The sequence below is a fragment of the Nanorana parkeri genome, unplaced genomic scaffold (assembly GCF_000935625.1).
Source record: "Nanorana parkeri isolate BGI_ZX_2015 unplaced genomic scaffold, ASM93562v1 scaffold478, whole genome shotgun sequence".
Taxonomy (NCBI): domain Eukaryota; kingdom Metazoa; phylum Chordata; class Amphibia; order Anura; family Dicroglossidae; genus Nanorana; species Nanorana parkeri.
Window position 1 is genome coordinate 931,080 of NW_017306746.1, and position 26,452 is coordinate 957,531.

A 26,452-nucleotide genomic window follows, 5' to 3' on the forward strand; every position below is an offset into this window, starting at 1 on the left:
GATCAGTAAATTATTTAAGTGAACCTGTACCCATATCTTTAAAATAACAACAAACACATCTTTAGAAATGTTTAGTAATGACAATCTACAAACACATACTTCTAGATAATTGCCGGCTTTGTATTCTTTGCAGACCTTATTTCTATTTTCTTCCACAGTTTTCTCACCATGGCCATGTTTACTAAGGGCAGATTACTAGCTCTTTCACTTCCTGGATTTCTGGCGCACGTGACACGTGACCGTGCACATTATCTGTGGGGAGGAAATTGCCTTTGCCTGAGATCTCGTGAGATTACAGATGAGATTTCCCAGCAATGCTCTGCTGATGACAAGGCAATCCCAGTGTGCATTGCTTTGCCAAACTGAAGTCATTTTGCCCTTTAAAAGCAGGAGGTAAATGCTCTGCAAGTGTAAGTATTTCAAAATCCCAGCATTTTACACCTGACATGTCTATGTTTCTATTAATCATCATACATAGAGGGATGCATTGGTGGAATTTGATTTTTGAGTGTAAATGTCCGCTTTAATTTATTTATCATACTGGATAAAAAGAAACATTAAAAAAAGTATTACATCAACATAATACAGACTCATAATTGGTATTCATAAGCAATCTGCTATTTCTCCCCATCAGACAGCTAGATTAATAAAATCTATTCCACCATAGCTTCACAAAATCATCTGTAACTTTAAGACGCTGATTTATTTATTTTTTGGATGGGGTAAGAGCTGCATTTTTCCACGTGTTTCGCAGAGATCCCACGCTCCTTCAGGAAATTTGTGATAAACAATCAGTCCCAAACATGGTCAAGGACACCACTGAGATGCATCCGGCAAAAAACACCACCATTCCAGAAAAGCAAGTGAGGCATACACAGGAGGTCATCCCCTCCATTTCCCCCTCTTTAAGGAGCTCCTTCTACTTAATAAAAGGGCATCTTTTGTCATAAGGATAGTGTCCCCAAAGTCTAGAACATACCAGTAATTCTAATGTATCCCATGTGGAACTATATAAATCAGAAAACACATACACCCACCAATACAGATGGGCCTGGCTGCACACGTATCATCTCAAAATTTCTCCTGATGGATGGGGGAAAGATCCACAGCAGACACCCCCCTGTCACTCATTCACTACAGTTGAATCAATCACTGTATTTTAAAATACATGCACCGAGAAAATTCACCTGCAGTAAATGCATGGTGAATGTCACATTCAATGCTTTATAAACATGCAATTGTTCTTTCCAATTTGCAACTGAAAAATACAATATGTAATCTGGATGGATGATATAGGTAACAAGGACAGTTTTTTCAACCACTTGAAGACCAGGTGTTTACACCCCCTTCCTGGCCAGGCCATTTTTCAGTATTCAGCGTTGGGGTACTTTGACTGACATTTATTCCATCATGCAACGCTGTACTGAAATTAGTTTTATACAATTTTTTGGGGACAGATTTTACATTATGTTATAATACAAATATAAAAGACTGGGTCACGTCGGGTAAATAGACACCAAACATGTCAAGCTTTAAAATTGCGTGCACCCACGAAATCGCAAAAAACTACCATACCCAAATTGATCATAGGCGATGCTTTAAAAGCTTTTACCGCTCATCAGTTTAGTGTTATCAGTGATTAATGGCCCTACAATTATTGCTCTCACTGGGACGTTCGCGTCAATATGTAACATGTGCGTCGTAATGAGAGCAATCCATGTTTTCACCTGTGTTTATATGGGTGGGGACTTTAACAAAAAACTATTTTTGCAACTTAAATTTTTCCCCCCACTTAACTAAAACCCCCCTATGTGATAGCAAAAGGATGCGACAGGTCCTCTTTATGGAGACATCAGGGGTCTCCAAGATCCCTAATGTCACCTAGGGACCCCCAAAGAAGCTGATGAAGCAGATATCTGCTTCATCAGCTTCTCAAGCTGGAGAGTGACAGCAGAATGCGGAAGTGACACAGGAGAGGGGATCAGAGGGAGATCGTGTACTGAACTCCGTCACAGAGCCACCGAGAGGAATCAATTTCTTGTCTATTTGAAAAGGGAAATAGCAGGTGTCTGTTTTGACCTCTGATATCTCCCCAGAGCGCCCAACAGTAAAAGTAGAAAGTAAAAATAATTTTAAAAAGGTTTGGGAAATTTTTTTTTATTTTTGGTTTGGTTACCTTTTTACCCTAAACCAATCATCTAATTAAAGAAAAATAAAGTACAAGCAGGTAGAAAGTGGCCCTACCCTTTTTTGACATTCTTCTTCTTTGCTTCTGCACTTGGGGGTGGGGATGGGGAACGTTTCCTCTTTTTGTAATTAGGTCCCTTCTTGTCCCTGCGGTCCGAGTCAGGACTGCTTACCTTTAAGTAGAAAGCAACAAAAAGCTACAAACTTGACAACATAGTTTGAAACTCAGAATGTCATCAGCTTACCGGCCACATTTACTTTGGAACAGGGAATACTCACCATCTAAATCTCTATTTCAGCAGGTTCTAAAGGTAACATAACAGTCTTACTTAAAAGTAAACCTTTAAATAAGACTATCAGGCTGTCATGCTGAATCTCTGGCTGTCATTCTGAACATCTTGCTTCAATGATTTGAGTCCCTGACCTGGAACAAGTTTACAGATTAGTTCTGACTTTACTGTGACCCTCCGGATCTGCATACTTGTTCTGGGTCAGTCGACAGGCAACCAGCATTTAAGTAAGTGGTTAGTAATGACAACCCCTAATTTTCTCAGATGACATGCATATGTTAATAAAGTTTCAGTAAAAAAGGGCAATATTTAAGCACAAATCTAAAATCTATGAAAAAAAAAAAAGAAAACATTCCTATTGTGATCATTTTTAATGTATACTACTTCCATCCTATACATTCAGTGATTCACAGTGCCAGACTGTGATCAAATAATTTAAATGAAAATGTTGGCAGGCAGTACATTTAAATATATATGTGCATCTTTATGTAGCAGAAATTGCTCTTTCAAAAGCTCTTTCAAATTCCTGTATGGAATTAGCACCGCGCTCACTTCCTCTGGTGCTGGCATATAGTAACTGTGGTGGACAACAATGCCGATAAAGGTGGTGGGAAATGGGCATAGGTTGGTTCATACTGACAGAGAGGTAACAGGCCTGGCAGTTTGAAAAACCTTGTCTGCTCGTTCAAATGAAACATAAATAGAGTCAAGTGCAATTCTGATTTTTTTTTTGCAATTTGTTTCTGATATTTGCCTGTGTAGTTTGAAAGAAAATGTAAAGCAAGAAAGCATGCCTAGAATGTTAACCAAGAAACAGAGTATAGGAAAGCCGCTTGAGGTCTACAAGATCCCAGCACTGGTATAAAACGGAATCTAACAGAAGAAAGGTCTGACTAAAAACAGGCACAAGATGCCCATTATGACCTTTTCAGTATGCTATAAAGGGACCTGACTTCAGGGATATTCTCATGTACATTGAGAGTGTCCTTACTAATCACAGAGGATGGGCACTGGCATGGTACAGCCCTTAGTCAGGCCCCTAGTAACAAAATGAAACTAGTTTCAGAGAGGCATACACAGGGAGATTTTGTAGCTGGCATCAACTCAGAGGTAGGGCTTTTAGGTTGGTCCCGAGGCATATAGTGGCTGAGTGATAAGATCCAAATAGTAATGTCCCTGGAAATGGGGGGGAGGGTGTCATACAAAGCATGGAATTTAAATATTTTATAAGAAATGATTACATTTAGGGATGATCTGTGATTGAATTTAAATACACTGAAAAAGTTAAGAGTATTTACAAAATGTTTAAAGAATCAAAAAAACAAAACTAATTTTTAGGTGGGGTGGAATAAGCTTTAAGCTTAAATATCTTTACTGTTGCAGGAATTTGGCAAGGGAAGATTCCCCATTAAAAAAATATTTTCAAAGGAAAAGAAATAATAAAAATCAAATAAGAGATTGAGTACACTATATTGTTAAAAATGACCTTTCCATTTCAATCTGTTGTGTCTTTTGTTAACTATCAAAAATTAATTGAGGGGAATTTATCAAGACTGGAGCAGGCAGAATCTTTAGCAGATGTTTATGGTAACCAATCAACTTCTATATTTCATTTCCAAAGCATAACTGACAAACCAAAGATAGAACCTGGTTCAGTTGCCCATAGTAACCAAACAGCTTCTGTCTGCTCCAGTCTTAGTAAAATTACCCCATTGCTTCCTGGAAATATGGCCAGCTGGGGGTGATCGGCACACTGCACTAACCCAGACATATTTCCTGTTTGTGATTGCTTCTCTGCTTTTCAGACAAAAACTACGCTCCGCAACAAATCAAATTCAGGCAACCCTTGTGATAGGAGACTTATTTTGGGACCAGATAATATCGAAAGCTCTAAAGGTATGTAAACACTACAGCTTTTTGCCTGAGATTGCTCAGATGATCACAAAGAAGGCAGACTTCCCTTTTATAATCATTAATATAACCCTGACAGCTAGACTACAGCTTAAACAGAAATGACAGTGAAAGGATAAGTAAAGAATAGAGCATTGCAAAGTGACCTCTATAACAGGAGATTGCAGTAATGATCTCACTTCATCAGTCAAGGTCTTGGCTGAGATCTTCTTGCGACGTGCAACAGGATTGCGATCATCATTCACCTCATAATCTTCTTCATTCATCCACTCGTTAAATGAGTCAGTGTCTAGGATCCACTTGGCATGCACCTACTCAGGGAGAAAACAAATTATGAACTTGTTCAAGTTAAAACTGAACTCTAGACAAAAACATTTTGTGCTTCCGATAGAGGGCAAAGCTTTTCATCTGTGTCTGGGTCCCTACTGAGGAGACTTTATTTACATGGTTTTCTTCTGAAGTAAACTAGGTTTTTAACACTCAATTTGTGTATTTTATGTTACATAAAAGATAGTATTAACCCCTTCGTGACTGACGACGTACAGTGTACGTCGCCAGCATCGGGGCTGTTTAAACAGACTCCCGGCGACTTTTGCATTTTATCCAATTAATGGAAAAAATAAATCGGCACACGAATCGATTATGAAAATAATTGTTATTTGCAGCCCTAGACGGGAATCTCCCACACACCAGCACAGCAACGTTTGTAAGCAGGGTATGTTTCTACACAGCTGCTCTATATCTGAGAAATCCACAGGAAAAAAAAAACAGCAAGCCTTTCTAACCACAAACATCAAACAAGTTCAGCCAAGAAAAACTGACACTCCAAATAAATCTTAAATTTGTCAAATGATCAACCTGCAACAATGTAATGTAAAAGGCGTGACACACTGCTCTTATTAGCACACAACCTACAAAATGATGATTTACCTTGCGTGGCTTTTCTGCGGTTGGTGCATCTTCCACTGGAGCTTCAATTTCGCTTGCAGGGATCCAGGTATCATAACTGAGAGGGAAAAAAATGTATATATCCATTCACAGCTGTTACAAAGTAATTACCATTATCACAGACAAAACAAACCAGATAAGAAGTAAGAGATGGGTCTTTTCTCTGCAGATAAGCTGGCTGTTCCTTCCTCCTCTCACTGAATAGTTATAGACATATACATTACATTCAGCCAGCCTAAGCCTACATGTCTATAGGCAGCCAGCCAGCCAAGAGACAAACCTCAGGGTCGAATCAAGCCTGCACACCTGACCTCCCCCTCTAGCTCTATGGCTAGCTTACATAGCCCAAACTAATAAAGATTTTTTTTTCCAATTTTAACCACTTGAAGTCCGCGGTGTTAAATCCCCTTCCCATCCAGGCCATTTTTATGGCTCAAAATGATTGCTCTCACTGCGACGTTCGCAGCGATATGTAACGTGTGTAGCGCAATTATCATTTTTGCACGCTGTTGCACCGGACGCGTATTTACATTTATATCTGCGTAAATGTGGGGGTGGGGGACTTAAAGTGACATTAAACCCTCAGATTTTTTAACATAAAACAATACTGTAATGTGTGCCTTACTGTAATCCATGGTTGTTTCCCTTCTCTTTGCTGCTGTTCCTTTTAAATCCTCATGTCTTCTCATGCTTGGGGAGAACTTCCCTTTGCAGCTGAGTGCCTCTTCCTGTAGTGCTGGCTCAGGTTGCAAACCTGCACACAGACACCATGTAGCCATTCCAGAGACAAGGCAGTCTGCTGCAAAACAGAAGTTCTGCCCAGCATGAGAACAGATACAGATTTAAAAGGAAGAGCAGCAAAGAGAAGGGAAACTACCATGGATTACAGTAAGGCACACATTACAGTATGGTTTTATGTTAAAAAATCTGAGGGTTTAGAGATGAGCACATCTCCTCAGCCCCTGACGAGACGAGCACATCTGACAGACGAGCACATATACACGATCGGCTGGCTATAGAGCCGCCGATCGGGTATATGTTAAACAGCCGGTAACGGCTCTCATGGCGAGATGGGAATCAGACTTGGATGTCATACTTACCGATGAGGAAATCCGAACTTCATGCGTGGTCACTCAAACTCTCAGTGGCTAGCTCAGCCCAGGAGAAGGGCTATAAAATCTGGACCCGCTGGTATCGCTGCCTGACCCTCTTACATAGAATATTCCCTGATAGGTCTTCCTCCTGCTGGAGGTGCCTGAACGAGGAGGGAACCCTCTTACACATCTGGTGGAGCTGCCCCTTACTGGCACCTTTGTGGACTCGGGTCTTCCACATTTACAATCAGGTCATGGGAACCGACCTAACACCGTCCCCTAAAATAGCACTTCTCTCGATTCTGCCTGGCTCCCTGGCTTCAGTTAGGAAGGACTTGCTCCGTTTCTTCCTGGCGGCGGCACGCAACATTGTACCCCGCCACTGCAACACGGTGGTCACCACGACCGTGCAGGAATGGATTGCGGAGTTGTGTTTGATTATGCGTTTTGAGGAACTGACGGTTTCATTACATGAGCGTCAGGCCCAATGTGCAGTACTATGGGCCCCTTGGATTATTTATATGGGTACAGCGGATTTCCTGGCCTTATAAAGGGTCCGGGTTTCTCCTGCTGGGCGAGCACTGGGACACTGTCTCTACTGCAACTATCTCATGCCCCTACGGTCCTACCTGGAATGCTAGATTCGATGGAGCCTCCCCTCTCCCCTGTGTTTTCCATGTAATGTCCATCCCTGTATGTCCCTTTCTCCCCGGTCTAGAGTTGCGTGTGTACTTAACCCCCTTTTGTTATTGTATGTTGTCCTATGTTGTCTGGTTCGCTGGGATGCAACACGGCCGTATCCTCTGCACACATGCACTCCATGAGAGGTGTGCAGTACACAAAATAAGGCACATGCCTTTTTATCTGTGCGACAGCCCCAATACATTGCATGCGACTACAGAGTATTAGTTGCGGGAGCATATGCATATCTACCCACTGCACATGTACTAAGAGATGGAATGTAACTGCATACGATGGAACTATGAGGATGATCAGACGTGTCTGTACTATGTTTATCTGTATTCTTGTATTTTTGTACTTTGTATATTGAAAACTGAAATAAAATCTTATTATTTAAAAAAAAAAAAGGCCAAACAGTTTAAAAAAACCCAAATGGTTTCCCTATGCTTTATGTCGTGAAAAACATAGCAAATAAAAATGCCAGGAAAACCCCCTGAAATTATCTCTTTTTGGAAAGCAGACACCCAATGGTAATTTGGTTTTTGGCCACAATTTTTTGGAAATAAAGAAACATGCTGGTATTGAGGGGGTTAAAACAAGGAGCTTGGTAATGGTGCACGAGATACAATAAATGTACAGGTCATACACATAGGGAGGAGGGGGTGAACGGGTAATGTACAGATCACATACAGTGGGAGGATGGAGATGAAGGGGTTACTATGCAGTTGTGCAGGATAAGGGAGGTGAAGGGGTTAATATACAGCTCAGAGCAGAGATTGAATTAAGCTGACATATACAACAAAGGTGATGAGAGTTAAAAATCCTGACACTTTATTATTGTGTGCTGCTTCCACAGCTAGTTTTCACCAGGAAATAATGAATGAGTGATTCATCCATTCATAAGTTCCTTTACACATGCCCCCCCGGCTGCTTATGTAGGAGGAAGGGGAGGGCTTGGCAGTGTAAATATGGTCATGTGATTGCTGTGATAACCAATAATCACATCACAAAGCACAGAGTCAGTCCGATTGGCTCTGTGCCTGAAGCCAATGCTCCCCCCACTGTCTAATGAGAGCAAGAGCAGTAAGCTTGTGCATGTGCTGGGCGCACACACGTAGATGTAGATTCCAGTAGTACATCCTCCTGGAACAACAGGGTTGTGAACTGGCTGTATAGAGAAACATGTGACTAACTCCATATGACAATGCATGGCCAATCAGCATCGTCAGAGGGGTTTCCAAAGTCCTGTGTAAGCTACAAATCTGATGACTTAAAGCTTACACAGGGCTTTCCTTTTACTCCTGGCAGCTAAGCAGAGAAGGAGTAAAAAAAAGGTAAGTATATGTTATGGGAAAGCAGGAATTAACCTCTTGCCGTCCGCCCGTAGTAAAAAAACGGACGGACGGCACTGCTACATCTGCGGGTTGACGTCTCCAGACGGCAATTTTTTTCTGCTCGCGCGCGCCCCCTAGCGGACAAAGCAAAGATTTACTTTAAAGTAAATCTTTCCTCTTACCTTACCAGGATTTTGAGATGTAAAAAAAATAATAATAATTAGACCATGATAAAACACTTCACAATTATTTGCACCTTTAACCACTTGCTGCCCGGGGCAATTTCTTACTATTTGCATACACGTGATCAAATCTGAATTTTTGGCTAGAAAACGGCTTCAAACCCCCCAAACAATTATATATTTTCTGAAAGCAGAGGCCCTGTAGAATAAAAACTGCAGTTGCAATTTTTTATGTCGCATAGTATTTGCGCAAAATTTTATCAAACATGTGCGTGTACGTGGGGGCGAAAAACTTTCAACTTTTTTTATATGTGACTTTCATTTTTTTTTTTTTACACTTAACTTTATTGCTATAACATAGGGGGCTAACAATTGCAAATATGAAGTGACAGGTCCTCTTAATGGAGACATCAGCGGTCTTTAAGACCACTAATGTCACCTAGGGACCCCAAAGAAGCTGATGAAGCAGAGAATGTGGGAAAATGTGTTATGATCCGATAAGACGCGGCGCAAAACAACACTGCATCACCAAAAGAACACCATACCCACAGTGAAGCATGGCAGTGGGGCTGGTTTCTTCATCTGGAACTGGGGCTTTAGTCAAGGTGGAGGGAATTATAAACAGTTCCAAATATCTGTCAATTCTGGCACAAAACCTTTAGGCCTCTGCTAAAAAGCTAAAGATGAATATCCCCTTTCAGCACGACAACGACCCAAAGCATACCTCCAAAATCAACAAAAGAATGGCTTCACCATGAGAAGATGAAAGTTTTGGAATGGCCCAGCCAAAGGCCGGACCTGAATCCAATTGAAAATCTGTGGGGTGACCTGAAGAGGGTTGTGCACAGGAAATGCCCTCGCAATCTGACAGATTTGGAGTGCTTTTACAAGGAAGAGTGGGCAAAGATTCCCAATGCAAGATCTGCCATGCTGGCTTCTACCCCAAAAGACTGAATGCTATCATAAAATCCAGAGGTGCTTCAAAAAAGTATTAGTTTAACCCCTTGATGCCTAAATTAATTTTCAATTTGATAAAAAAATTAATTATATGCGTTTTGGCTATCAAGCAGATACAAAATTAAGTGGAGATTGTTAATTTGAATATAGCACATACAATGGAGAAAAATACAGCTATGATGCAAATTAGTGACATTAGGCATTTAAAAAGTCATTGTCCAGTACCTGCAGTAAGCAATTCAAATGACAAAAATTATCAAAAAATCAATAGAATGTCATGAAAATCAACAAAAAGTCGTATGAGAAGAAATAGTTTTACTCGTGGAATTCTCGAAAGCAGTTTTTGTTCTTGTCGAGTGGAACTCGAACTGGTGGAACCTCGATTTATAAAGAAAAATGGCAAAATATCAGCTTTGCACGTATTACTTTTTATGTAATCGAGCAGATTACACCTAAACATAATTGTTCATATGCAGCCATAACTGCCTAATGTCGCGAAAAAGTGAAATCTGCACATAACTTCAAAATTTGTCGTCACATGGAGTTGACCCCAATCTGTAAGCCGTAGCAACAAACAATAAGCTCTTGCTATTAGACCTTTCTGCTGCTTTTGACACTGTTGACCAAAGGGCGTTCCCTAAAGACTCATCTCTTCAGGGAAGCCTATCCCACCTCGACCTAACCACTGAACCTTCACATTCTCACAGCTACCTCATATATCATTTCCCCCTCCTCTTTTAGATTGTAAGCCCTCAGGGGCAGGGCCCTCCTTACCATCTTGTCTTGAATTGTAGTGTAACTGTAATGTTTTCCTTATATTGTAAAGCGCTGTGCAAACTGTTGGTGCTATATAAATACTATGTAATAATAATGTAATAATAATAAGCTATTGCATATTTTTATTTTACAAAAATAACCTAAAATGTAGACAATTTTATCAAAATTAGCAGTCAGCAGCCATGTGCATGACTGCACTGACGGCTTTGCGTACTTCAAGCAGATGTAGCTAACTATACTACTGCGACAGGGCGCGATCAGTGCTCACAAAACAATCTTTGGTACTTATTGAATACAAATAAACCGGCATTGGCGGAATACACACACCACCTCAGCTGCATTCAGGGGTTTGATGCGTTTGATGTAAAACCGCGACGGTCGTCATCAAGGGGTTAAGGGTGTGCATATTAATGCAACCACATTATTGTACATGTTTTATTTTATTTGTTCCCCCTTTAAAGATTTTAGTTTGATTCTAATTGAATTAAACACATTATAGGTCACATTAAAGTTGGAAAAAATTCTGAAGTAATTTGGTCTGATTTTTTTACATCTCGAAAACCTGGCATTTCACAGGGGCGTGTAGACTTTTTATATCCATGGTAAGTTAGAAAAACGTCATCTGCTGCCTCCAACTATAGCACGTACCATAAGGTGCAAAATGGTAACTCTTCCCAGGGCAGTTGTAGCCTCTAATATTTACTACAAACATACTGACTTTCTGGAAGTTGGTATTTGTATTGGCTTAGGTATGCCCCACCCCAAACATGGCTTTTTTAGGGTCCAATGACAGGTTGCTTAAGGACCAAGTGCCATCCTGCAAGGTAGGCAGATTGCATGATTCTTCTCCTCAAACTCTGGGACTGTTTAACAAGCCACAGCAGAACCAAGAAGAGGAGAACACATAAAATAAACATGCCCTCTGGCACCTCATGGGGACCACTAACATGGTGGGTAATTACTTTAATAACAAAGGTTTTCTTGAACCAATGCAAAAGAAAAGTTTCAATTATGCCAAAGGTTTTGAACTAAAAGGGTGCATCCTAACACCTTTAAAACATGTCTTCTTCCTAAATCAGAATTGCACGCAATAAGGATTATTCTGCAAGACAAAAAGAGGCCTATTCTGACCAATCGCTATTCAAATTATTTTACTTATTTTAGTAGCCAGAGAACTGTTAATTGCACATCATCTTCTCTCTCTGCATGACTTTAATGACGCAGACATGAGTATGCCTTGAAATCTACATGATGGAAAGAATGTAAACAATGATAGGTCTTACCTGTCAGGATGGTAACCCCAATGAAGAAGAACCTGCTTGTCACGCTTCAGTATGGGTCGCACCCATTCTTCTAAATACAGAAAAGCATAACAAATAATAAGCACGGCTCTTCATTAGCATCGAGGATACATATCATAATAAAGGGCATGTATGGGGGGCTGCCATTCTGCAAAGCTCAGGCTACATCTTAAATCAGTGACCACAAACCTATACATCTTCACTGCATGTGAAGACGCTGCCCTGAAAAAAATAAGGCACATAGGAGGAAAGAGAATGGTTGCTTCCATTTAAGTCTTCTGAGAAATTTAAATGGTCTAGTTTTGCATTCATTGAACAATGTATTTTTTTTACAATACCTAAATATGTCTTTTGCTACCTGTACCACTGTGCAGCAGCACTTACACTGGGATGGGGAGGGGCAGGACTTTGAGTCAAGTAGTATGTTTCTCTGCAAAATGCTGGCAATATATGATTCCAAACATGCTTCAGGAAATACCTTTTAGGTGCGTGGTGTGTGTGTTTGTTTTACTTATAACAGCATTCATGAAGCTGAAGCATTATGCTTTAACAAGAAAACACTTCATGATTACCAATAATGTTACCCTTAGGGAATTCACCAATACATACTCAGCTTACTCATCAATTATAATACTACAACATTCCACTCTGATGTGAATGTAATAAAAAGATATTTACAAATCACTAACATTATTTACTACGTTATAAACTATTTGTTCAGTCTGTAAATAGGTGTTGTAGGGTGTCCAGCAGCTAAGGGTTATAGGACTATTAATCTGTAACTAATACTTCTAAAGAGAAAAGAAAAAAATATCTAAAGGAAATTAGGACTGCTACATCAGTGTAGAATTTTGCTGAGGCTCAACGATAAATGAACCAATGTTTCAGCAACCAGTCTATTCAACCAAGAAGTCAACGGGCACTTCCAAAAGGATCTTATCAGGACTGAAATACGGAAGCCTCCATTGTTGACTTGATTTGGAAGGTGCACACTCTAGGGTTGTCATCCTTATCCGTCCTTCACAACTTTGTTAGTCACTGATCTGAACCAGGCGCTAACTCTGAGTATTTCCAGTGTTGGGGTAAACTCCATTCAAGTTTATGGGGGGGGATCACTGCACAAAAAATGCCAACAGCGAAGGAGTCGACAGCCGTCATGCTGAGGTAAGCAAACAGCCGGGAGAGGGGTTTCTTGGATAAGGGGGATATCAAGGGTGGACTAATGCACATTTTACTAAAAGTAGACTTTAAGCAACCTAAAAACATTATTTAGTGCTGGACAAATCAAGGCTGCCAAAAAAACAATGTTCATAAAAACTGAATCTGCATTTTGTTAACCTATTTTAATTGTTTCCAGTGGAAACATATGCTCCTTAAAACTGTCTTCTATTGTCTTCTATGGTGGACTGTAACTCCTGCTTCCCTGAAATGACTACATACATTACAATAAGACAGTAAACGAAAACAAATGAACATGCCCTTTAGTGTATCATATACCAGCCTGACATTAGATGGAAAATAAATTATAAACAGTGTACATTATATAGGCAAATTCATAACTAGAGAAGCACAAGAACATTTTATGTAGCTAATACTCAGATGTAAAACAGCTTCCTTCACTTCAAACGTCATTGCACTCTCCTGCTAAAAGCAGCATTTGTATCATAAGATAGCCCCGGGCACATAATATGAAGGAGTAATATTCTGACCTTCCTCCAAGTTGCCAGGAACTGGAACCACCACATGGGAAGCATGACTTTTGTCCTCCGTTACAGTACCCTAGAGAAGAATTGAGAAATTCAGCTTAACGTGGAAAAAAGAAACACAACACAAGCGAACACTCAACAAATGTTCATAAGAGTGAATTAAAGTGTACGAGAACGGTTGGAACCTCTGTCAGGTTTTTATTGCTTTTTTCCCCACTACAAACATTTCTTGTGGTGACCACACCAGATGTGAGATGCATCTCTTCAATGGGGACACACACAGAAGTTCAAAGTACTTTTACAGCTGGGTGTCCTCTCAGAATAGATTCTGCTGACATGCTGTCCAGTGACCGCAAAACTGATGGGAAATATTACTAGAAGGGACCAAGACAGCAATAGAAAAAGAAGTATAAACCCTTGCCAAGTTTCCACATTAGAAAAGCACAGTTTTAACCACTTCAAGACCAGGTGTTTAGACCCCCTTCCTGGCCAGGCCATTTTTCAGTATCAAACATCTTGTAGTTGTGCACTGCCTATGGCTTTACATCCGATAGTATGTGGAGTGGAATCACAGGTTAAGTGGCCAGATGATCAGGTGTAGGAGCTGTCAAAGAGGTCCATGCAATCCAGGGTATGTGAGGAAATTGTATGGCTGCGAGAGTAAGCATAACCATGTATTATAGGAAAATAATACCAAGTGAAACGTACGATACCCACAATAAATGTGTGAAGAGTGGCTGTTGAAGGGATCTAAATGGATGCTGTTCTTCACAGGAGACAAAGTTCCTCTATTTAGCAGTACCCCATGAGAGGAGGCATTCACTACTAGACAAAGTCTCTCCCCCTTTAATAAGTATATCCCACCACTAGGTAAGTGATGCTTTTTTACTGATGTCCTGATTACCTGATGTCTTTTTACAATGTCCTTCAGCTTGCTCTGTAGTTTGGAGTCTATGTCCGGATGAAGATATATATTGGGTCGCGACAGACAGTTATTCTGTGAAAGGGATACAAAGAGTATGAAGTCTACACAATGCCAGTGTAGAATCAATATAGGATGTAAGAAGAGAATTATACTGCCTGCTGTCTTATGCTACACAAAATTATATTGGAGAAGGGAGCAGAAATGAACCAACATAGACATTTAAGGGAAAGCCATACTGAACAAAGTGTGGAGGCTGCCACTGCTGATCTCCTACTGACAATGCTGGTTTCCTAGATCTCTCTGGCTTCAATACTTTGGGAGCCACTCATCTGGAACAAGCATGCAGATTGGGAAAGAGTTAAGTTAGGACTCTTGATCTGCATTCATGTTCAGTGTCCCCTAAAATATCAGCATGACAGCCAGGCAATTAACATTTTTAAAAGGAGAGTTGAGTAATGGCAGCCTCCATACCTCCATAGTACAGACTTATTTTAAAAGATTAAAATACAAGTGGAACAAAAGCAATTATATGCAATGGAGATATCTTAAGTGTAACACAAATCCAATATGTGTTATCACAAGACAAGTAAAGGAAAGACAAGACTACCTGCACAAGGGACTTTTCAATGTTCATGAACATTTCCACATTGCGGTCCATACGGGATGGGTTCTGAAAGTCAAACCTGCGCCTGAGACGATATATAAAAAAATTAGACAACTGAATCACTGTGAATATGACCACCCTACCCAAAACTAATTCTACAGTAACGGCTAATACGATCATGTAAGCAGAGCAATAAGACAATCTCCCGGTACATACAAGAAAACTAATAGGGCTTCCCCAAACAAAATCCTAACCAATCATCAGTCTGACTTTCAATAAGATAGCTTGAAGCAGACAATTGTGTTGACATGCTGATGAACATGCTGATATGAGAAGAGTGAGCAGAGACATGACTTCATCATTCTGCTGCTGATCTTTTACTGCTCAGTCAGCAGAAACTCAAGTATTATTGGATTGTGTGTTGCATGTACTAGTGGAAATTAGGACATTTTTAGAACAGGACAATATATTGAATATTATAGTAAATCTTACCATCCCTGGTCACTCTTGAATTTATAAGCAGCAGCAAGAATATGGCACAGAGAGCCTCCCACCTTAAAGTCTAGGAAGCATTTCATCTGCAAAGCAAAATAGTAAAATAGAATAAGTGTGCAACTTTGCAAACTAAATACATGATGCTGCACATACACAATATCTCACAAGTATTCATGTTTAAGAAGCAGCAACTATCGAAATATGGGTTTTCCTGTAAGCAATACAAGAAAACTAGCCCACAAAGGTGGTTATTCTTATTTAAGTGCTGACTACGTAGATATTACTTTGAACATCCCATAGCTGCTGTCTAACACTAAACTCAGGAGTTCAATCTTAAAAGTACAATCAAGTACCTTATCTATTAACAAAAATGTATTTATTTGTTTTGTGTATCGCTCAGCTGTAGATCCTCAAATCATCTCTGAATTGGTGCGGACACTGTCCTTCTTTCTTGAGGGTGGCCACTTTGTTCCCCATGGTCCCTGTGTGTGTTGTAAAGTGGCCAGCGCTCTAAGCTCACTCCCGTGATGGACTACAATCTCACATTTAGTTGACTAATGTATATTGAAATTGTAGTCCATCGTGGAAGCAAACTTGGAGCAGTGGCTACTTTACAAGTCTCTTGAACGTTCTGTCGCACTCCTTACCGGATAACGCTTATGAGGAGATGGGTGCTGAAATGACTGCGGATGGCGCCACGTTGATCAATATAATGTGATTAATATAATTATATTATATTTACATTGTAAAGCGCTGCACAAACTGTTGGCGCTATATAAATCCTGTATAATACTAATAATGTCAGGAATGTCCCCAGCACACTGAAAAGTCGTGTCCAAAACTTCCTCTTTATTCACGCATTATGTCACATTACAGCGCAATGTTTTGGGGCCATGCAGGGTTCCCCTTCATCAAGCTTAATATGACTACAGTACTTTACAAGACACACACAGGGACCATGTGGAAGAAAAGTAGCCACCCTCCAGAAGGAAGGACAGTGTCAGCACAAATTCAGAGATGATTTGAGGATCTACAGCCGAGTGATACAGAAATAATTGCAGAAAATACAGAAATAAGATACATTTTTGGTAATAGTTAAGGTACTTGAATGTATTTTTAAGATTTAACTCCTGAGTTTAGTGCCACTTTGAGTTTTGATAGCACCAATGGGATGTTCAAAGTGATATCTGTGTAGTCAGCACTGAGTTTAGTGTCACTTTAAACCAGCAGACTAATTCAAGGAACCCAATGGGCTGTGCCTGCTGAGCTGAATAACTTGCAATGAAGACCGCTCAGCAAATAATTATCAACACATAGATGGCAATTCATTCAAATGATGTAACAGACAAAAGATATGAAATTTCACTTCACCTAGACTTGCATTACCATTTTTAGGAAAAGTAACCCGGTAACTCTCTCCGTTATTGGTTCCCGGTCTCCTAAACAGATCTAATACTTTTCCATTCACTTACTGGATAAATATTGGTAAGGAGGCCTTTTTATAGCCATACTTTACCTTTTGGACCACAGTATAAAGCATAAACAGTATACTTGCCGGCAATTTAGTAAGCGGTGCATTGCTGACATGTTTTCCAAACACCTCTTCTTGAAACTGTAAGAGCTGGACTACCAGGCTTGACAGGGACTTGTTAGTAGGAGGCTCGGCCTGAATATACTGCAATGAAAACCAGAAAATATTGGTATTAAAATTTTAATTAGTCAACTGATATTGGCCAACCAAGATACAATACAAGCATAGAAATCTTTAGTAGTCGCCTGCTTTATAGAAAGCTCTAAAGACAATGGTGTGAATGTAAAGAAAATGCCTGCTATAGGTAGATGGTGATAGGTCAAATAACTGACCCGCTTCTTACCACTCCTGGCTAGACAACGCTGAGGTCTCTGTGTCTAAAATCCCAGGTCCACCAATCTGTCCTGACTATTTCATGGGCTCTCTAAAAATTTCAATCAATCAGCCATGGGGAAGGTAACAAAAGATGTCATTCTGTACAGCCAATCCTATCATTTGCACACATTTTCCTCACTGTTCTGCCAGACGGGTGACGCACGTAGTTCCTGGCTAATCAATATCTAAACCTAACTACTAACATTTCATATAAACTTTAAAGCAAAACTCCAGGAAGGACTTCAATTTACTAGGGATGTTCAGCTACCAAGTACAGTACTCAGTACAAGTACAGATACCTTTCCAGTTCCAAGACTAGACTAGAGAAAAAATCTAAAGTTAGGAGGCAGCTGTTATTTGTAAGGAGCACACGGAGCTCCTGGGATTTGTACATCCCTGTTTTAATGCATTATTTATTTTTATAAAACATATAAAGGGATGCAACGATACCAGTTTTCCAAGTACAAGTACTGATACTTGCCCAAGAACTCGCAGAAGCAAGTACTGATACATTTGTGTTTATTGTCATGTGACAATTTTTCTAAAACAATACAGACTAATGATTTCAGGACAGTGGTGGAGCGCCAGGTCCCAGCTGCAACCCTGGTAGTTCTCATGAAAATGCCAAGTATCTGCACTGGTATCTGAACATCCATACAATTTACCCTTGCATTGGGGTTACTCCCGCACTGCGAGGGTTAACTGCTCATTTTCACCTAGGGACTAAAATGAAAAAAAAGTTATACTCACCCGATCCTCAGAGCCAGCTTGCCCTTAGACCAGACCCTGGAGCCTCGCTCCCCCTCTGCTCCAGCAGTCTAAGGCCCTTGAATCATCAAGTTTTATACACCGTGTATTGTAGTGGAGAAGGACAGAGGTGGGTGGGAGAGTCATCACAACCAGCCAGCTCTGAGGACCGGGTGAGCATACATTTTTTATTTTAGTCCCTAGAAGAACGTGAGCAGTTAACCCTTTCAAGCAGGGGTAGTCCCACTGCAATTCTGCTTTACTATTTTAAAGTAATTCGAAAAGTCCCTTTCAATATTTTAAAGCCTGCTGCTTTCATTTAAATGATACTTGGTGACCCTGACATAAAAGTCCTTGTTCAGCCACTTCCTCTTATAATGGGATAATGCTCCCAGTTGTTCTCCTGTGATGTCACCCTGTCACATGGGCTTCTGATGGAGACTACACATGGCCACTTCAATCACTAGTCCACTGTTGTCACCATCAGGAAACTGGCCTGAGGAATGCCATGCAGCCATCATTACAGCGCATGTAGACAGGAAGTGGCAGCAAAGACTCTACAGGAAATCAGTAGCACTGAGATGCAACAAAGGATGAAAAAAAAGGTGAAAACAAGTCACTTATTTAAAGGAGAACTATGGGGTTAGGGCTTTTCCCCATAGTTCTCCTTAGGGTAACGGGAGGACACAAACTAGCGTCCTCCCGTCACCCTAGGCTCAGTATACCGCGAGCTGTAGCTCGCGGTATACTGAGACGCCGCAGTATACCGTGAGCTGCTGCTCGCGGTATACTGAGACGCCGCAGCTGAAGCGGATCCCGACAATTGTGCCGGGATCCGCCCGGCTGCATGACTGACAACTGGCTCTGCCTATCGAGTGCAGAGCCAGCTGTACCCGCCCCAGGGGGAATCCAGCCCCTCCCCCGTCAAGGCAGAGAGCCGTGACAGGATAGAGAGGTGAGCGAACCTGGTATGTGTTCGCTCACCTCCCGATCTACTGAGCCGACCTGTGACAGTCTCATTGTTAAAAAAACATCAATTGTTTATGATACACGGTGCTTTAGCAATTCAGCTTCCCATGTGCCCTCTCTGTAAATCGGCATCACCTCTGTCCAGTGACCAGGGAGCTGACCCTGGAAGCAGGAGAGTGAACTTCCTGACCAAAACAAGAACGACTGGCCCTAATTACATGCTTCTAAAGGAAAAGTTCAGGCAAATGTCAGCCATTGATTGTGACGAGCAGCAAGGATTCCTGACTCACTGAATACTAGGTCAAAGGTAACGGAGGATTATATCCACACAACCACATGCTGCTACCATACACCAGCTTGTAAACATTACACTCCAATCTGACGCTGTCACTGCCACATGTGATTTATCCAAATATTTCTTCCAGTCCATCCTGTCAGATCACACACACACGACAAAATAAACTGTATATTATTTATATCATATCTTTTTATTATATACATAAATAATAATTTTATACACAATTTTATTATTTACATTTTAGATTACAAACATTTTATTTTGTATTGGTAACCTCACCACCAAATTATAAAACATTATAAATGTACTGTAGGTTTATTATATATAAAATCCATGGCTGGTGTAGATGGGATGTAGGACCAGTGTTAGGGTAAGTGAGGACAGCGGTCACATGGTGGATCTGTCTACAATGGTGACCTGTAGGTGACATCTGGTGATGTAAGGAATGGGATGATATTTTGGAAGATCTGTAGTAATTGGTGTATTTAGTGTCTTTCTGTCCTCATAATCTCTCATGTCTTGAACCATGCTGACATTTGGGGGTCAATGTTTTTCCCTGCAGCCTCAATCACTGACGGGGGCTGCCATTGATGGATAATCCAAGCATGACTTCTCCAGCGATCCATAATAATAATAAATGGGGTGAGGGCTCCTCCCGGGTGGCAGGCTGGTAAGATAACATCTGGCCGCATGTAGGCCTGACACATGCCCACCTATATTAAGAGATCGGCTGGGCACTGCCACCTCCTGTCACCTAGCACAGCGATGTGTCAGCCGGCCGCTAGGCACAGGACTTGCCGGCTGGCAGCTCGCCATCCCCCCCCGTGTCGCCGATCCCCCTCCCCCTAGCCGGGCCCGGCTCTTTGTTCTCGGTGTACAGACAGGGAGGAGACGCCTCAGTTCTCGCCAGGACACCAGGCCTCCCCTGCCGGTACCTTCTTGTAGTTTTTCCCCAGCCATAGCCGCACGTTGTCGAACTGAGAGATTGTGTCAGAGGACTCATAAAATTTCACGTTCGGCCCGCCGTCCTTCTTCCGCACCGCCATCTTCTGCCAGCCTGACCGGCACCTTCAGCTTTACAGCAAGGCGACATCTAGTGGCCGCAACTGCATACTGCAACTCCAGAACCCGGGGAGAGTGACAACTAGCGGACATATCTGTGCCTGCAACACAGCGGCCCGAAGTCTGGGGGGCTACTGCCAGGGTGATATCTAGGGGGGGGGGGTCGCATGAGGTAATAGATAGACACAAGCGAAGAAATCCTTGACAGACAGTTTCAGGCATTAGGTCCTGTGCTGTGACAGGACCTAATGCCTGAGTCAGGCCGCGGGCTGTGGCTTGAACAATGGTTCTAATATATTCAATGCAGGTTGCTGCTTCTGCAGCATTTGGAGAGCTTCCTGCATAGACAACATGTCACTGCAGAAGTACTACAAATGCCAGAATACCACAGCAAGAGGGGGCCTATGGCTGCACAGATGTATAACTACTACTGCCCGTGTCACCACAATCGTCCCCGTGATATGAACAAGTCACGTCCCACACGTGATTCGAACCGAGAACTGGCATGGCCGCGCGAGTGCTTTCCAGCGCAGTACAGATTCATCAGCCGAACCAATGAGCGGGGGGAGCAGCCAGGGGGCGGTATGTACTGTGTCTCTAAGCTGTGTGAGGCCGTTGGCTGACAGTCACGGTGGCCGAGTGGTTAAGGCGTTGGACTCGAAATCCAATGGGGTTTCCCCGCACAGGTTCGAATCCTGTTCGTGACGGCTCCGGTTTTTTTGCTAAGTATTTGGATTTTAATTCTCCCAATATACTCCGTGCTGTAAAATGTAGCAGATGCGCAGGATTTCTATGCAGCGTTCATTCGTATGCTGTGTACTTTCCATAGTGTGATGGTATTAACAGATTCAAAGAAGACATGTAAATGAATTCTAGATGAAGACTTCACTCAAACAGGTGTTGAAAGCGACACAAAGTGACACACTTTTGTGCTTGTTACACAACACATGAAAAGCACACATCACATTTAATAATGGCACCCCATAAACGTGTCTTGGCGCACAACAAACTTCTTTACCAACACCACAATGTTGTTTTACGCATGTGGCCCTTTAGGGCCTGTTCACAATGTAGTGTTTCATGTGCACTACAGCGCAGAATCACAGCTCAGTAAAAGCACATGAAAATAGTCACCATTATCATCTATGAAGCTCTTTATCTCAGGGAGTTGTTCATTTGCTTGTGTGTTTTTGTAAAAACCTGCATAACATTATAATCAAAGGCGAGGCAGTGAAAATGCACAAAAATGCTATATGTGGTTTAATTAGGGCGTTTTTCAAGTCGCATGGCCCTATTTCTTATCAAACTATTAAAAACAAGGAAGAAAATAAAGCGCAGATTGTGTTTCATTTTCTAATGTGTGAATGAGCCCGTATGCAATGACCAGTGAGTAGAAGATTTGCACATGGGCAGCCTACCCACCATCATTAGTTCATCTGCATGAGGCCTTTTGTTTACAGCAAATCATTGCATCATTTGAGGGAAAAAAAACAATATGCACCAAAACTATCTCACATTATATTACTGCCATTCACCGCACCCCCTTATCCCCATAGTACATATAAGAATTAGGCATTGGCTGATCTCACTGATGCAGGGATCCCAACCTGAAAGAAGCCATTTCAGGGAGGTGTCCTTCTCATTTCAGGGAGGTGCCCTCTACGCCCCCCCCCCCCCCCCCCACTGATTTTGTTTTTAGTATTCTGACAGTTGCAGTCGTCACAATACAGGTGAAACTCGAATAATTAGAATATCGTGCAAAAGTAATTGAAGTAAGTGCTGCAAAAGGCGCCCAAACCAAGTACTGAGTACATATGCATGCTTGTACTTTTCAGAGGTCCGATATTGTTCTATGTACAATCCTTGTTTTATTGATTGCATGTAATAATCTACTTTTTTGAGGTTGTGGATTTGGGGTTCTTGGGGTTTTCATGAGCTGTAAGCCATAATCATCACAATTATGACAAATCACGGCTTGAATTATCTTGCTTTGCATGTAATGAGTCTATCTCATATATTAGTTTCACCTTTTAAGTTGCATTAGTGAAATAAATGAACTTTGCACGATATTCTAATTATTCGAGTTTCACCTGTATTTAAGAAAAAGGCATCAGAATCCATAGCTAGATTCCTATTGGCTATTTCACTTTGCAATAGCCAATAGCAAACTAGCTATTGCACCCGCCCTCTGCTGCTTTCAATCACCAAAACTGTCCTGCTGCTGGACATTTGTGAAAACACCTTTATCTGAGGGCAGATGCTCTATTTTTGGCTTTTTTCTGTAGAAATATATCTGCCTATGTCTTGTGTCCTCACATTTAGGCCTATCCTCGCTGCTGCTGCACAATTTTTACATACCTGTATCTGAGGGCCGATTCTCTAATGTTTTATGGAAAACACTTGCCTTAGTTTCATCATTTGGGCCTGTTCTAACTCCAGCAAAACTGTCCTGCCGCTGTCTAATTCCTACCAAACCATACCTGAGGGCCAAAGCCAGTGGCGTAACAATCACCATAGCAACCCAGGTGGCTGATATGGAGCCCCAGGGCACACGGGGGCCCGGCCAGGACATCCCCCTGATGTAGTGCGGGCCGCCTGGGTCGCTATGGCATTTCAGGCTGCTGGCTGTCACTGGCGGCTGTGAGGAGAAACACGTAGCCATTCATATGTGCAGCGGCGCGTACCTCCGCACAGCTGCTGAGATGATGACAACCAGCAGCTTCGGGGGAGGTGGCGGCAGTGATGGAGGAGGCGGGGCCCAGCAATCGAGGAGGCAGGTCTTAGTGATGGGGTGGCGGGCCCGGCAATCGAGGAGGTGGGGCCCAGTGACGGAGGAGGTGGGGACCGCAAGCGGTCGTGGAGGAGAAGGAGGCGGACAGAGGATCAGCCAGACAGGTAAGAGGGCTTGACCGCCCACCTGAGACTCTGCAGAGCCCACCATAGGGAGTCTATGGTGGGCTCTGCAGGGTCACCCTCAGGTTGACTGTTTGGGTTATCAGGTGGACTTCTCTAGAAATCACAAGGCCCCATACAAAATTTTGCAATGGGGCCCTGTGATTTCTAGTTATGCCCCTGGCCAAAACTCGAATATTTTTGTAAAAAAATACATATCGGAAAGTAGGCCTAATACTGCTCAATGAAAACTTGTGTTGCTGCCATAACTACCTGCAAAAACAGCCTTTTGTGTAACTGACATGTCTGAAACAATAGAGGATAGCTGTCACTGCTAGCTCCGCCCAATTGTTTATCAGTTGCCGGCATCTGTCAAAATGCCATTCTGCGGCGGGTGTTCGTTGCGAGCGGACAGGGCTGTGGTCGTCGGGTTTTTTTTCTTACTTCTATTTATTTTTTATTGTTTAATTTTTTTATTTCGTCGAGTCGTCCATCGGCACGGGGACAAGGTGCTTTTCCAGGGGCGACCCTGGAAAAGCACCCTCCCAGTGCCGAGGGCATGTGGCTTGGAATGGGAGGGAGGAAAAAGGGGTGGGGTTCCTCCTTCAAATTCCTACCAGACCTTAAGGGCCTGGTATGTCTTTAAGGGGGAACCCCACCCACTTTTCTTTTTTTTTTTTACATGGGGGTCCCTCCTCAATATTCCTACCAGACCTTAAGGGTCTGGTATTGTTTGGGTCGGGGAACTTCACGCTATAAAAAAAATGTCTTTTTTTTTTTTCTTTAGAAATGTCAGTTTTGCTGCAGCAGGTTCTATACATCGTACAGATTTGCCACTTTACAGGCAGGTTAAGGGCACCCCCAGGCACAATCTTTAAAGGAATTTTTCATTTTTGTTGTTACCCTTTAAGCAATGTTAACATCACTGCTCCTTGAAAGCGGTATTTTTTTCATTGATTTATGTCCCCCAGGGCAGTACCCGGATCCCGATACACATTTTATGGCCAATAACTTGCATATAAGCCCTCTTAAAGGTGACAATTGTTTTTGAAAGTTCTACCCCCATAGATTTGCATTGTGTTCGAGTTCGAATTCAAACTTTTTGGATGTTCTAAAGTTCGAATTCGAACCGAACTTGGGGCTGTTCGGCCCATAACTAACAGTGACACAGTTCACCCATTGCAGTGCCTGGCTTCTTTTGTTTTTTTACAGTAGCTTGTCTGGTAGCCTTACAAATGCCCCAAAATTGACTAGCAAGATTTGCCCATATTGACTTCAGTGCAATGACATTGGCCAAAAGTTGAGGTTCACCAAACATTTAGTGGCATTTGCTAAACTTCGGACAAATTTACTCTTGCTTGATTCACTTATCACTATGAGGGAGCCCAGGATCACAGGATTTTCTACTGCTTTATATTAGACTGACAGTAAACTTAGAAGTTAAATCTTAAAAATGCATTGAAGTACCCTATTAACAAAACTATTCTATGTGTGTATCACTCAGCTGTAGATCCTCAAATCAAATACGCTACACATTTGTTGGTCCTGCCCCTTGATTTTCCCCTTATGGTCACACATACTTACTTTTTATGAAGAGGTTGTGGAACTCCAGCTGCCAAAAACTCTGGAAACTGCTCCCTTCTCCTTGATCCCGGGTTTACTTGCTGTTGCCAAAAAGGGGCTTCTGAGGTTCTTCTTGATGGCCACTAGAACAATGATCCTTAGACACTGCAGGTCATCGCAGCCTCCTTATGTGGTGCAATGGGTTACTGAATTCTACCTCCCAGGTGAGCACTCACTTGTTGTCATCACTCACTGGGTGGAGGTGAAGGTGTGCCTGCATTGTGTGATTATCCTTAAGGTCCCCACACACCTTACGATAATCGTACGATAATCGCGGGAAATCCCGCGATCGTACGATTACCGTAAGGTGTGTGGAAGCCGTGCGACCTCTACTACTGTAAGGTCGCACGCCTTTAAGCTTACAAACATGTTTGAAAACCCGCCGAGCATCGTACGATGTTCGGCGGTTTGTAGCATGTCCGTACAATAACAGCCGTACGGCGCGGCTTGCGATCATCGCAAGTACGATCTGCCTATGCAAGATAGGCAGATCGTACATTTTTTTTTTAAGTACCTTACAACCATCGCAAGACAAAAGTCTTGCGATGGTTGTAAGGTGTGTGCCCAGCCTTACCTGAGAGTTATATGCAGATTGGCTGCGAATCATCTGAGGAATTTTTTTTGCACAATCACCATTGTTTGCTTTTGTTTTTTCCTTGAGACTTTTTATTGTCTATATTGCTTTTTTTGTCTTTGTGTAGATATTTTCTATGCCTCATTTGTTTGAAGGCTCATATATGTGACTCACTTATATATGTTTCAATTTATTAGATATGTATGATTATTAGCTCGGCACAATATTGTTTTTTCAAATTTTTCAGATATTTAGATATATCCTTAGTGCTTGGTAGCTCTTATTTCCACATTACACTTACTGGCGCTGATCACCTTTATTGTTTATTATAATAGTTCTGCTTCCAAATGTCAACAAACAAGCAGAACAAGTCCCATGATGTCACAACTTGCTTGCCCCCCTTTGTTGACATACAGGTAAGAATGGTCATTTTGCGATGAGAGTTTGTTGGGATCCGTCGTGTCAGTGGGCGTCAGGTATTTTTTTTTTGGCGAGTCAGCGGCCATCGTCCACCGTGAATCTGGAGGCGTAAGCCACACGCTGTTGTTTTTTTGTTTGTATTGTTTCTGTGGACTGTCAAAGGAACAATGTTATTAAAAATAAAAAAAAATTTTAATGTCACTTTACTGCAACAAAAATGTGTTCGTAAATATCATTTAACTCATCTCAAATGAACAAAAATTTGGGATTCTTCCGAATCAGACTCCTGAAACGAATTGACTTTTGGACCCAAATCCTGAAAAACGAAATAACGAAAAATCTGAAACAAATGTATTTTTTGCTTTAACCAGTTGACATCCGCGGTGGTAAACCCCCTTCCCATCCAGGCCATTTTTCAGTATTCAGCGCTGCGGTACTTTGACTGACATTTATTCCGTCATGCAGCGCTGTACTGAAATTAATTTTATACCCTTTTTTGGGGACAGATAGAGCTTTCTTTTGGTGGTATTTATTCACCACTGGGGGTTTTATTTTTTTACTATATTAAA

The 26,452-nt window shown here is 41.8% G+C and overlaps 1 protein-coding gene and 1 non-coding gene across 4 annotated transcripts in view; one reads left to right on the forward strand and one right to left on the reverse strand.

Moving 5' to 3' along the window:
- SMARCC2 (SWI/SNF related, matrix associated, actin dependent regulator of chromatin subfamily c member 2) overlaps positions 1-20,408 on the reverse strand; it is a 46,993-nt gene extending 26,585 nt beyond the window's left edge. For all 3 annotated transcript variants that reach the window (XM_018560789.1, XM_018560787.1, XM_018560788.1), the window contains exons 1-10: positions 20,248-20,408; positions 16,948-17,067; positions 15,390-15,475; positions 14,901-14,982; positions 14,273-14,365; positions 13,372-13,441; positions 11,645-11,714; positions 5,319-5,394; positions 4,568-4,699; positions 2,245-2,360 (exon numbers count right to left, since the gene is read on the reverse strand). In XM_018560789.1, the coding sequence (XP_018416291.1) occupies positions 2,245-2,360; positions 4,568-4,699; positions 5,319-5,394; positions 11,645-11,714; positions 13,372-13,441; positions 14,273-14,365; positions 14,901-14,982; positions 15,390-15,475; positions 16,948-17,067; positions 20,248-20,358 (956 nt within the window). In that variant the 5' untranslated portion in view covers positions 20,359-20,408. The remainder of the gene's footprint in view (positions 1-2,244; positions 2,361-4,567; positions 4,700-5,318; positions 5,395-11,644; positions 11,715-13,371; positions 13,442-14,272; positions 14,366-14,900; positions 14,983-15,389; positions 15,476-16,947; positions 17,068-20,247) is intronic.
- Positions 20,409-20,999: 591 nt separating this feature from the next.
- TRNAS-CGA lies at positions 21,000-21,081 on the forward strand. The gene has a single exon. It is a non-coding gene; the product is annotated as a tRNA-Ser (tRNA).
- Positions 21,082-26,452: the final 5,371 nt, after the last annotated feature.